This window comes from Vigna angularis, chromosome 1 (assembly GCF_016808095.1).
Source record: "Vigna angularis cultivar LongXiaoDou No.4 chromosome 1, ASM1680809v1, whole genome shotgun sequence".
In the NCBI taxonomy this organism is placed as follows: Eukaryota; Viridiplantae; Streptophyta; class Magnoliopsida; order Fabales; family Fabaceae; genus Vigna; species Vigna angularis.
Window position 1 is genome coordinate 10,814,712 of NC_068970.1, and position 13,618 is coordinate 10,828,329.

The 13,618-nt window shown below is 30.1% G+C and overlaps 1 protein-coding gene across 6 annotated transcripts; it reads left to right on the forward strand.

Moving 5' to 3' along the window:
- The first annotated feature begins 501 nt into the window (after window positions 1–501).
- On the forward strand, window positions 502–7,241 carry LOC108345810 (uncharacterized). Of its 6 annotated transcripts, none has more exons than XM_052877587.1 (7): window positions 510–656; window positions 756–1,029; window positions 2,374–2,460; window positions 3,314–3,505; window positions 3,618–3,704; window positions 3,803–3,874; window positions 4,909–7,241. In XM_052877587.1, the coding sequence occupies exons 2-7, from the start codon at window positions 826–828 to the stop codon at window positions 6,853–6,855; spliced, it is 2,589 nt and encodes an 862-aa protein (XP_052733547.1). In that variant the 5' UTR covers window positions 510–656; window positions 756–825; the 3' UTR covers window positions 6,856–7,241. The 6 variants fall into 6 exon arrangements, 3 of the variants coding, with proteins under 3 accessions (XP_017440085.1, XP_052733547.1, XP_052733562.1); XM_052877602.1 differs by having other exon boundaries at window positions 511–656; window positions 3,323–3,505; XR_008248827.1 differs by having other exon boundaries at window positions 517–1,029; window positions 4,909–6,914; window positions 7,011–7,241.
- The last annotated feature ends 6,377 nt before the right edge of the window (window positions 7,242–13,618 follow it).

The following is a 13,618-nucleotide window of genomic DNA, read 5'->3' on the forward strand; positions in this document are numbered from 1 at the left end:
TTGAGAAGATTGAAAAAGTAAAACAAAAAATTGGACCGAGGAGGTAGAAAAAGAAAAAAAAATCGAGAAATTATCCGAGAAGTTTTGAGGAAAATAATTATTTTTTGTATCTAACTTGTACAAAACTTATAAAAGAAAATTAAGAAGACAATATGATGTCTAAGCTGATAGCCATGAACTTTTCAAATTAATAGAATAAACTTAACAGTAATTAATCAAGGTAATTTGTAAATTTAGTATTTTATAACTATTTTTTGACTTTCTTCGAGTTTGATTATTGATGAAAATAATTTGCAGTGAGAGTTTAGTAGTCTGTTCTTCAAGACAAAGTCGTGAGACATTGTACACCATATTAATACAAAATATTAAGTATAAGAGTTTTTTTAAACTTTTTATCCGTTTAAAGAAAAAGAAGTAAAAGAGTCCCTTGGGACGTCAGATGAAGAAGACAAGTGAAATAAACGGATATGATGATGTGCTCATTTTAATTTATCCCATTTATGAGTCACTGAAAAAAAAAATGTTAAAAAAACCTTCCACTCTCTTTCTATCTGAACCTCCCCCGATTCGGCGAATAGGTTTTCATTTCCTTCTATCACTCTTTCCTCTCTCCATCACAGGAAAACCAGATACCATCGAAGCAAGCAAATCCTAGGGTTTCTCACTTCAAATTTGTCAACTATAGCGCTTTCTTTACTTTGATTTTGAATGTAATTCAGATTCATCTCACTTCGTACCTTTTCACTCAACTTTAGGGCTTTTCATCTTTCTCTTCCCCAAAACCCTCTCCCAAAACGATTTGCAATCCGATTACTCGATCTCGACATGGAATCCCGAGATTTACCGTCGTCGTCCCCGTCGTCCACCGCCAACCGCGACGCCTCCTCCGGCACCGAGACCGAGGACGGCGTTTTCACCGTCGCCGTGGCACTCGCCAAAGATGCCGCGTTGCATTTTCAGTCTGCCAAGTTCGCCGAGTGCGTCGAGGTTTTGAACCAGCTCCTGCAGAAGAAGCAGGACGATCCCAAGGTACTTGAATTCTCTTTACCATTTTTCCTGGATACTGATCTAACCGGCATCGTTTCATTTCTTTATCTGTTGCTTCGTGCTCTTAGTTCTTGATTGACGCTTCTTTTTTCGTGTTTTTAATTTCTTGCTTCTTTGCTTGGTGCTAGTGTTTACTTTATATTAATTAATATGCGTCAGGTGATTGATCTGTTTGTTCGGTTCCTTATTTTATGAGCTGAATTTCAGTTTTGGTACCTAGCTGGAACTGTAGCTAGTGAGCCCTTGCAGATGCAGTGTAACGACTGTGATTGTAGATGTGAATGAGCGTCCTGGTTTGATTGGATTTCCTCTATTAGAAAATGAATGAGCTGATTAAGTTGTGTTGCGAGCTTCTTGCAGTGGACGTTGATTAGAATGCCTTTGCGCTGTGTGATGTGTATCTAGTTAGAGTGTCGGGCGTTTGGAGAAATTTGTAAAACTTGTAGAAGAAATTGTTGTAGTGGTTCCAACATGGGAAGTTTGAACGGAGATAGGGGTTTTAAGCTCATTTTCTGAATAAGGAAATATTTCTTTGTTCAACATTTGTTTGTCACTTTGTTAATTTTGGTTTTAGTTTCTTCATGGTAACCTGATTTGCCGGATAAATACCAGTAGAATGATGTGTAATTTTGGTTCTTAACGCTGACGTGATTAGCGGGATAGCTACTGGTGGTACACACAACACTAAGTCAACGCATATTGTTTCACAAGCTTACACTTGTATACTTCATGCAAGCTGTTGGATAATACCTTTTTTGTGCTGTAACGTTTTACTTAATGGTGTACATTGTCCGTGCCATGTACAACACATTGCGTGTTTATCTTTGTTGTTTTCCTTTGATGGATTTAGAAATGTTTTGTTCCTGAATTTACACTCCTTATGTATTCTCACAATTGATGATATATGCCATGCTATAAATAAATTTAAATAGTTTGAGAGCCATTTGTGCAAGCATACCTGCGAAAGCAATGCATATTGAAGAAATACCGAAACTTTATCATCATTTTGTATGCGTGTTTCATAGAGGATGAGTGTGTTTTTTGTGTTCTCTACATATTATGCACACAGACAATAACAAAATTCTGTTCAATTTGTTATTTTGTGGATTGCATTTGAGAATGCAATTATGTTTGTTGAGCAATAAAATTCTCTGCTAACCCTATTGGGGCGTGTTATGAGCAAGGGAAGACTTGCTTTGGTGGGTTAACAACTTAATGTAACCTGCCAAATGCTGTGTTATCTTTATGTTGTTTTTTTAGATATTGTGTAAGGCAATCTGTTTTTCTAAATCTTAGTGTTTAAGGTTTTAAATCCTAATATTTCAGGTACTTCATAATATTGCAATTGCGGAATTCTTCCGAGACGGTTGTTCAGATCCCAAAAGGTTGCTTGAAGTTATAAATGGCGTCAAGGTATTCTACTTTAAATTCAACATTGTTTTTGATTTCTGCTAACTGACATTTTTTATGGTCAGTAGCTTTTATTTTTCATGGATGATATTTGAAGGAAACCATTTTCACTTCTTTTTGCCTTTATGGATTTAAAAACTGGAATTGCATGACACTAATCCCAATATTAAGTTAACAATATTAAAATGAAGTTGAGTCTAAATAGCTTGGGCTCTTTTATATTTAATTTCTTAGCCTTTATGCTGACTCGTTTAAGTATTTCTGGGTCAGTGAAATGGTCTTGGCATTTGGCTTGAATCAGTGAAATGAGTGTTTAAGATCGTGGAGGCCATATTGGATACTGATAATTTCTCATGATTTTCTGAAAGAAATAAGTCTCCATTGGAAGAAGGATCTAGGCAAGATTTAACTTCCTGTTGAACCTGGTATGTATAGTTGATGATAGTTTAATTCCCAAATTCCTCCTTTTGGGTATCTTATTTATGATATTCTTAAAGGAGGAAACTGGACATACATATCACCACCTCAACAATAATATTACAAGTTAGGAAACAGTGGTGAAAAGGGTTCGGATATTGAATAGGTTTTCCTTGTTGAATAGCTTTATCAGATGAAGTTCAGTGTAGAAATCAGGAAGTCTTGTTTAAGCTTCAGATTTCTTTTATGTTGGCTTTAAGTTCTCATTTCTCTCGGGTTTGCCCCCTGGTGAAGTGGTCAGGTGGGGATCACGTTGAAACAGAAGGTTTTATTTTTACTCTCAAAATTGATTTATTTTGTTTTGGATCAATTAATTGTAGCTTGAAGCCTTAGCTCAATTTATTTGTAATTTTGTACTTACTATTTTTTATTGCTGGAGTTGATTCAGAGGAAAAATGATGAGCTTGCTCTAGCTTTGGGAGAACAAGGAGAGTCAGTTAACAATGTTGGAAATAAAGTTGTTTTGGGATCCAAAGGAAGTAATGCTTCAGCGCATCAGTTTTCAGGTTCAAACAGCACTGGCACCATGTATTCAGATGAATTTGACTCTTCTGTGGCAATGCTAAATATTGTATGTTCATTTTGCTCCTTATATTAATTTCATTTATTTCTCATTTTGTCTCTTTTAATGTATGCTTTTAATTACCTATTTAAACATATTTTTTTTATTTCAATCTCTTTAGGCCATCATTTGGTTCCATCTCCATGACTATGCGAAGACATTGTCTGTGTTGGAACCGCTCTTTCAAAATATTGAACCTATAGATGAGGTATGTCATAGATGATTTGATTTGATTTTGTTTTTAATTTTACCCTGATATGTTGATTGCTTTGTTTTTCCTCTACTGTGTTTTATTTTCCAAAGCAGACAACGGCTCTTCATATTTGTCTTCTGCTGCTTGATGCTAGCCTTGCTTGCCATGATGCATCAAAATCAGCTGTAAGTTCTATTTGATACTGTGATTAGTTGGTTTACTTTTTAACTATTGCAAGTCTTGTTGCTTAATGCATTGTTCTCTATCATGATATTCATGTCGCATGAATGTATTATTCTTTTTCACTTACATATTAGTCCAGCTAGTTTACTTGTTAACTGAATATTGTGAGTGTTATTACATATTTTATACTTGGCCAGTTCAACCATGAACCTCTCGTTTCACTGATGATAACTAAATCTTTCTTCTCAAGTCAGTGTTGGGTATGCCCACTGAATGTTTTCAATGGTCATCTGTCCATCTGTTGTGTCTCAATCCTTTATTTGTAGCTATTTCGACTTTTTCTTTATTATGCATAAATGTGCTTAAATATCTAACGCTTGGTCATCTGAGGTAGGAAATTAATTTACAGATTACAAAATTAACCATAACATAACATCCCTATCACTCTAGGCATGTCTGACATGACATTTGGTCCTTATGTAGAAAATGTGAATTCATGGTATATTTTGCTACCTATCTCAACCAGTGTAAGAAAGCCACTATGGTGGCACTATTATGTAGCCGCTAGTGTGTAGTGGAATTTCTTGAATCCACAATTGCAGCTCTGGGTACTATTGTGGCCACAATAGTTGTGGTTGTAACATTTGACCGGATCCTATTGTCATCTTTGACAAGTCTTCAATCAATTGAACTTTTGAGTTAATGTTATACCAATTTCTTCTATGCATGTTATTTTTGAGCTAAACTGAGGTGATCTAATTTCAATTCGAGAGCCATACGCCATTATCACTATTTAACTTGGGTTAAACTGAAAAATTTAAGATTTAGTTTACTCGCTTGTGATGGTTTTCTTTTATAAAATACAATGTTAAACTTTCTTGGCATAATTTATTGAACTCTTACCCTGCTAGTTGTAGTATATGTTTATCCTGAATGATTTGTTTTGTAAGCGGCCTAAAAATTTGACGTAAGCAGTTTTTTAGTTTCTCTAATTGTACAAGTTCACTATTCTGAGCTGGAATATGCTTTTGTTTAGGATGTGTTGACTTATCTGGAAAAAGCATTTGGTGTTAGTAGTGTGAGTCAAGGTGACAGTGGGAACACAGCACAGCAACAAGCTGCAAATTTAGTTACCAAGTCTGCACCTGTTGCCATTAGTGCGTCAGCTACTGATGCATCCAGTTCTGAGTTAGGGTCAAGTGCAAATGCATCTGAAAATCATCTATCCAGAGCTTTGTCTGAGGATACACTTGATTATGAAGCCATGATTTTGGATATGGGTGGACAAAATTTAGTAAGGCCAATGGGCCCATCTTCAAATGACATTTCAAGGGCTTTGGTTGACAGGTTTTCTACTGTTGATTTAAAGCTAAAATTGCAACTTTACAAGGTTAGGTTTCTGCTTCTTACTAGGAACTTGAAACTGGCAAAACGAGAAGTCAAGCTGGCCATGAACATTGCACGTGGAAGAGATTCATCAATGGCTCTTCTTTTGAAATCCCAGCTTGAATATGCCCGTGGTAACCACCGCAAAGCTGTAAAGCTATTGATGGCATCAAATAATAGAACAGACACAGCATTTTCAAGCATTTTCAACAACAATCTTGGTTGCATTTATTATCAGCTTGGGAAATATCAGACGTCATCTTTATTTTTCTCAAAGGCATTAACCAATTGCTCATCACTGCGGAAGGATCAATCTTTAAAGCTACCCACTTTCTCACAGGACAATTCTCTCCTTATAATTTATAATTGTGGTGTGCAGTACTTAGCTTGTGGGAAGCCAATACTTGCTGCTCGATGTTTCCAGAAGGCAAGTCTGGTCTTTTATAAACAACCTCTCTTGTGGCTCAGACTCTCAGAATGCTGTTTGATGGCTTTAGAAAAGGGCCTCATCAAATCAAGTCGGTTCCCATCAGATAAGTTGGGGGTAGGAGTGTGTGTTGTTGGAATTGGAAAATGGAGGCAACTTGTGGTGGAAAATCAGATTCCAGGAAAGGGACATATGGACTCATCTGAAGGGGATGATTCTTGTCCAAGTGAAGATGGGCGACTGAAGTTATCGATGTCCCTTGCCCAGCAATGCCTCTTGAATGCTCTAAACTTGCTGGATTCCAACAATGCAAATTGTTTGAAATCTGGTTTGCCCTCTAACTCTTCCGTGGAGGAAAATGATGGAAGTGAGGTGTCACCTTCAAAGAATTCAAATCTTAAAAACTTACATGGCATTGATTCAAAGGCATTTTCAGTAGGAGTAGGTTTAGGTCAGGTCAATGCAAACGGAGACACTAAGGAACAAAAGGGTGGGAATAGTCAGGAACTTGTTCAGAACTCCTTATCCTATTATGAAAATGTCCGTAAAAGAGAAAATCAACTGGTTAAACAAGCTGTTCTTGCTAATTTAGCTTATGTGGAGCTGGAATTGGACAATCCTTTGAAGGCACTATCGGTTGCAAGATCTCTCTTAGAACTTCCAGAATGTTCCAGAATTTACATCTTTCTAGGCCATGTTTATGCAGCAGAGGCTCTCTGCTTGCTGAACAGACCAAAGGAAGCGGCTGAGCATTTGTCATTTTATTTGTCTGGGGGAAACAATGTTGACTTGCCTTTCAGCCTTGAGGACTGTGAGAAATGGCAACCAGAGAGGACTGCCGAATTTGAAGAGGTGAATGTAGGATCCGTTGCTGCCAAGAATTCTTCTCTTGAAGGCGCTCAGAGTATTGTTTTCCTCAAGCCAGAGGAGGCGCGAGCAACAATTTATGCAAATTTTGCTGTAATGTCCGCAATGCAGGGTGAGTTTGAGAAATCAAGTATTTTGATCACACAGGCATTGTCCATATTACCCAACAGTCCAGAAGCCACACTTACTGCAGTTTATTTGGATATTTTGCTCGGTAAGCCACAGGAAGCTCTGACCAAATTAAAACGTTGTAGCCGTATTAGGTTCCTTCCTAGTGGAATAACATTGAATAAATCTTCTTGAGTGTTGTATGCTTGGGTTTTGTCATTGTGCCTGGCCAACGTCTCAGCGTTAGTTAGCAGGTAGTTTAATCCTTCCATAGCATTTGTAACATATATAAGTTCAATTCAGAGAATAATTTTTTTATGATTCATTTTCCTTATAATTCTCAAATTTAGGGTTCACTTACAGGTGGTGGCTGTGTTTTGGTTAGTGCTGGTGCCCACCTTTGAAATTTGAGGTGTAGATCAGATTCGGATTGTGTTTTTACTTTTTAGAGGCTAATTTGGTTTATATTCAAGAATAGAGGTCATGTCCTTGTGCTTATATTGAAAAAACTGAAAGGTTGATAGTTATTTCAGAATTCCATTTTCAATCCTATGGAGTTCGTTCTTTCTCGTTCTCATTCACTCGGCGGGTATTATCCAGATGAATTTGATCGTGTCTTGTGCTTTTTGCTAATGTATATATGTTATGGACTGGCAGGTTACTCGTATTTTAACATGGTAACGATTATTTGTATAGAATGTGTTCTTTTTATTACTGGATTAGTAGGACCAGGGACGGGATCTATGAGCAATGCTGGGTGGCCCTTGCTACCCATTAATTTTTTTAAATTATTTATTATGAAGATGATAAATGATGTTTTTAAATTAATATTTTATTTTTTATAGTAGTTTTATTCTTTTGTTTGTGTTAAAATATACCTTGAGCAAAATTCTTAATCTTATGTCGAGCTAATTGATTTTTTCCTTATGTTTAGTTAAAGTATGAGTATAATTTATTTGCTTTTTAATAGTCTTTTTCTCTTACAATTTGATATTGAAATTTTAAAGATTACAAAATGATTGGATTTGCAATCAAATTATTTTATTAACACTTTTATATCGATTGTTATTGATTCTTACTAACGAGACAAGTTCATACACGTTATATAAGAAATAACCATAGAATTTTTATTTTTATTTTTTAAAGTTGTTTTCTTCTCCTCTTCCGTGGTTTCTGGCATTTGCTATTTATATGTTATTTATAATTAAATAAATAAATATAAATACAAAATTGGGATACAAAATTGAAATAGATTGACATAATTTGTATCGAAATTTAGGGACAAATTTTAATTTTAATATAGTCAAAATAATTTAATTCTCAAACTTAAAAAATAATAGATATAATTTTTTAATCTAATTGTGTAATTTTTTTAATACATTAAATGAAGTTTAAAATTTGTGTTTTAATTCACTTGACATTACTATTATATATCTCAATTTAAAATATGTAAAAAAAATTAACATTAATGAATTAAAAGATTATATTCATTTATTTTAAAAATTTAGATATCAAAATATACCAAAATTAAAAAAAGTTAATTTTATATCAAATTTGAAAATTAAATATATATTTAATCCATAAATAAATAAAAATGTGGTGTGTCCGTATTTATTGGATGAGATGGTCTCACAGCGCGAGAATATCGGTCAATTACGAGAAAATTGTAATAAGAGTGGGGCTAAGGTGCTGCTTTTGAGGTGGCATGGTTATTATTACGTTATCATAAAGGAAAACACTTTTCCATAACTCAGACCAAGAACTTAATAACTTAATTTGGACTTTATTAATGAACAATGATTAATCATCATACATAATTGAGTATTAATAAATAAAATGTTACTGTAATAATTTAGTAGTATATTATTACCCATATCGGTGGGTGGAAATGACCTATAACTTTAGTTAATAGCATATTAATTTATTTTAAGAGCGAGTATGATTAAACATATTTTATATGCACATTGAAATTGATTAATATAGTATGCAGAACAATATAAAATATGTGCCAAACTATCTATATTTCAAAGAGGCATTTCTTCCAACTATTACATCTGTAATCTTTTGTTAATGTAAGTATTCAATCTTCTTTACCTTTATTAATCATTTTATGTTTTTGCTTTCAGCTTTAATTTTTAAAGTCACTAATTGTGTGTGTGCTTTTTTTGTTTTATAAAAAATTGAATAATCTTATTTAGAATTTCACTTCTGAAGTAATTTACGTTACTTTTAAGAACTGTAATCAAATATTTAAAGAATTGATAATTCTAATAAGAAATTTGGAATTTAATTATTGATAAATTAATTTCATTTAATATGAAATTGTAAATTAAATGTTGTTTATTATTTAAAAATTTGTTTGAATGTTTTCTCTATATATTTTTCTTACTAACTTGTGTAACTCTTTAAATGTACTAGTGTTTTTCTTTTAAATGCCATATTTTAATTTTTATTCATAATTTGCTATGTTTATTCTTATATTATTTATAAAATTTTATATTTAATATTTTCATATATAAGTTAAAATCTATTATATATGTTTGTTTTTCTTCTTCAACTCAAAAAGGCAGGTCTATTTATTTATTTTATATAAGATAAAGTTTTAATACATAGTATATTGATAATGATAAATAGTAACAATTTTTTAAAATATTTTCATATTGTACTGTTTACTTTAACTATTTTATTATTTGAATATTGTAGTTAAAGATACAGTATTGATATCGATCAATAATATTTTTGTTAAATTGAATTCCTTTTTATAATCATTGAATTAATTGAAATAATAAAAATACGATATTTATTTACTTTAAAAAATGATGTTTTTACTTAATTTTAAATGTTTTGAAGATATTTAAGACGTAATCTAAGCTGAATAGTAGAATATACAATAAAATATATAATAACTGCAAATAAAAATATAATTAAAGTAATTGATATACGAATACAAATTACAAAAGACTAAAATTAATAAAAAAATAAAATTATAAATGCACTAAATTATAATAAAATAAATTAAAAATGATATAAAAATATCATATTAAGATTTTCTTTTTCAATCATTTTATATTTATGGTATACTTCAATGAATAAATTTACTACATATTTATAATCGAATAAAATACTTGAACAGTGAATACTTAAACTGTATTGAGACAAGAATATCCCGAATAATGCTTCATAAAAAAGTTGCACAGACTTTTGCATGAAGTGTTGTGTGATTATTATGAGTGATGAGACAATGAATTCTGATACTCACTGTAGTTCTACCCATTTTCCTTAATTGTTTTTCTTTATTTTTCTATATATTAAACATACAAAGAAGTACACGATGTTTTTTTAGTAGTTAAAATTATGAAAATATGAATTTTGTGTCAAATTTAAAGACTTTTTTTTATATATATTTTCAGCAGTCTTTTAACTAAGAAAAGGTTTATAGTAAAAGAGGTGTCTAAAATATTTAATTAGCATTTTGTAGGAAAAGTGTAAAATATGCACATAATCTTTGACAGATATTGAAAAGAAAAAGCAGGTTCCCTTTTCCCTTTCTATCTCCGTCAGATGGAACCATACGTCATCCTATGTCCCTAAGTCGGTCATTCACCAAAGACTAATCTAACTATTTTTTTTACAATATTTTAATATCATTTATATATTATTTTTTATTGGTCTAAAATTACTTCACAATCAATAATAATAATTATAAATATAACATGGATTAATCACATAATGACACGTAAATGGTGTTAAAATGTTCTAAAAAAATATTGTCAAAGTATTATTATCCTTCACGAAATTCACACACACTTTCATGCTATATGTATTTACACTTCACGTCTCAATAAATACTTCAATCTCAATCAGTCATATACTCTCTTAATTGCACTAGATTAATTTTGTTATTCACATTAATACGAAAATAAAAAACAATGAGAATTTATTATAATAATATATTTTATTTGTCATAAAAAAGGTAGTACGATTACATGTTCTAACAAATCGATGTCAACACTAATAGAATACAATCTTTTAAGTTTATTCATAAATAAACAAATTTAAAATATGTGATGATACTTTTGTAAATAAAAGATAATTATTTAAGTCTTGGTACTTGTTTTAATCCATACAAGCTTTTATGAAACTTGCGTATAAGATTCTCCTTGCCTTCTATTTTAAAACCTTTTGGTTGTGTCATAAAGATTTCCTCCTCAAGATCCCCAGGTAGGAATGTGATTTTGACATATAACTGTTCCAGATGAATATTTTCTTCCGCTACGATATTCAAGATAACTTTGATGGTAGTCATCTTGAGAAAAGGAAAGAACAATTAATACCATATTTCTGTTGGAACCCTTTCACTACGAATTTAGTCTTATATCTTCTATTATTGTCTTTCCTTCTAGTAGCTTAGTTAAAGACCACGTTTCATTCTTTTAAAAGGACTTTATCTCATCTTTCATTGCTAGCTCTCACTTAACATATTCAACAACAAGTAGTGTAATGAAGGAGAATACCTTTATGGTACTACAATTATTCTGCTAGATGTTCTAATCATAACTTCGAGAGTTTCTAACTCTATTATGTGTTTTAGTTCTGATTCAAGTTTTACCTTTGTATTCACTCTTTTGTTGATTACATGACTCTCTAAAATTTCTTCAAAAATGTTACTTATCATATTAATAAATCTCCTCTACTTGAGAGTGTGGAAGATTATATGATAGTGGAAATTATCAAGCAAAGAAACAAAGAGAACTTCAAATGATAAATATGGAGAATATATTGTTTGAATACAAGAGAATATACATATTTATATTTATTTATAAATTTGATTATCTTGAGAGTAAATAATCTTGAAATTTAATAAATTAGGAACAACATATTTCTATTCAATCTCATCTCAAACTCTTCTTAGTGATATTTGTGTTTGATGTGAAATAAACAAATAAATCATAATTAATCAGTGTTCCACGTTACAATTACAATTATGTGACTAAAAAGATAAGATTGAATGTCTTGTCCAAATTCTTATTATAGGTATTTTGCATTTTGGAGTATATTATCATTTAACTTGATTGTTGATGCACATATATACCACACCCTGATAGTAAATTGATTTAATGAAATATTATTAAAAAAAATTGAATGTCATTAATATATGTTAAGAGTGTTTGACTACATTGTAAGATCAACCAGTATCATTATCAATATTTTGATGATGAAGACCCACGATGTTAACATAGTTAATTAATATTTGAAGTGATATTAAAATATTAATACTTAATACTTTTTAAATCTAAATTTTCGTCAGCCTCTTGAAAGAATTCACAGAAGAGCAGAATTGATAGGCTTGAATAAACCTTCAATTAATTAGTCCTTTAAATATTTATGACTTTTTTTTGTTTTATTTTTTTTAATTTAAATTCTTGTAATTTAATTTATGATTACATGTTATCTTTCTTCCTTTGTTTTTCTCTGGATGTCTCTGATGTAGTACTTTTTTTTCTTCTATACATTATTGTAATTCTTTCTCTTAAGATGTTAATTTGTAATTTACATGAATTGTTTTTTAGATGTGAGATTACTTTTATTCAGTTAACTGTTACAGTTGCATGTTTATTGTTTTAAAATAATGCAATTATGTTAACTTATTCAAGCTACAATTACTTAAATAAATGATAGTTTGCCTTTAATTTGTTAATCCTTATCAATATTAAGTTTTTTTTTCATTTAAATTTGAAATTTATTTCAATTTCAATTTATATTTTTAAAAATTATTTTTCTACATTTAATTATTTCACAAAAATACATACATGGATGAATATAAAATAATTGGCGATTATTTTATAAGGAAATACAACCTATTAGTATTGGGACAAACAATAATTTAATCCGATGGGAAAGATAGATATTTAAATATTTTAACATTTAATCATATTTCATTTTTATCGTAAAAGTAATTTTATAATATATATATATATATATATATATATATATATATATATATATATATATATATATATATATATATATATATATATATTATTTTATTTTTCTCTTTGATCTAAAGAAAGTTTAGCCTTATTTTGATAGCCAAAAAAGTGTAACGAAAAATAAAAGCAAAAAGGTGTTACCAATTTGCTTACATGTAACGGGGGAAAATGGTATAAACTTCAAAATATAGTGAACTTTTAAAATATAATAAAAAAATAAAACTTAATTAAGTTTAATTATATCATAAATCTTATCTCACTGGTGGGTAACAAATTAAAAGAGATGGGTGAGACAAGGAAGTAGAAGATGTCGAAGTTGAAAACAAAAACACAAAAAAAAATCATATATATAAATTCTTTTAATAGTGGTTCAATTAAACGTTAGCTAAAGGAAAAAAAAAACAATCAATAGAATAAACTATTTTAATAGTGGTTCAATTAAAAATATTTAATTTAATTAAACAAAATAATAAATAAAAGAACAGTTTTTTATTATTTTACATTTCTTTTAACTAAACAAAATGAAAAATAAATAAGAGATTTATTTTCCTTCGTTTCTTTTGATTCTAAATATTCTTATTTTCACAAATATAAATATTCTTTTACGTCTAAACTCAACCCAAGATATAATATTATATATAGAACTAGATTACATACACTGAATTTATTGATAAAATGTGTCAATATTGATATTATATATATAGTTAAATAGTATACTGAAATAAATATTACATTTTAAAGTAAATAATATCAATATAAATATTATAGCATGCTGTGTTATTATTAATTAAAACTTTTGATATCAATATAATTATTAAAATATGAATATTACACTAGATTAAAATAAAATTTGAAAACATCACAAGAATATGATTTTCAAAACCTAAACTTGCATAAATTAACTTCAAATCAATCGTAAAAAAAGAAAAACTTCAAATTACACATCAGACTGAGTTAGTGGAATCTTA

Excerpts from the sequence above, each read along its gene's own strand:
- LOC108345810 (XM_052877587.1), top strand. The coding sequence starts at position 826 with ATGGAATCCCGAGATTTACCGTCGTCGTCCCCGTCGTCCACCGCCAAC. Across the intron at positions 2,461-3,313 it reads AAGTTATAAATGGCGTCAAG|TTGATTCAGAGGAAAAATGA; the intron begins GTATTCTACTTT and ends TTATTGCTGGAG. Across the intron at positions 3,506-3,617 it reads CTGTGGCAATGCTAAATATT|GCCATCATTTGGTTCCATCT; the intron begins GTATGTTCATTT and ends CAATCTCTTTAG.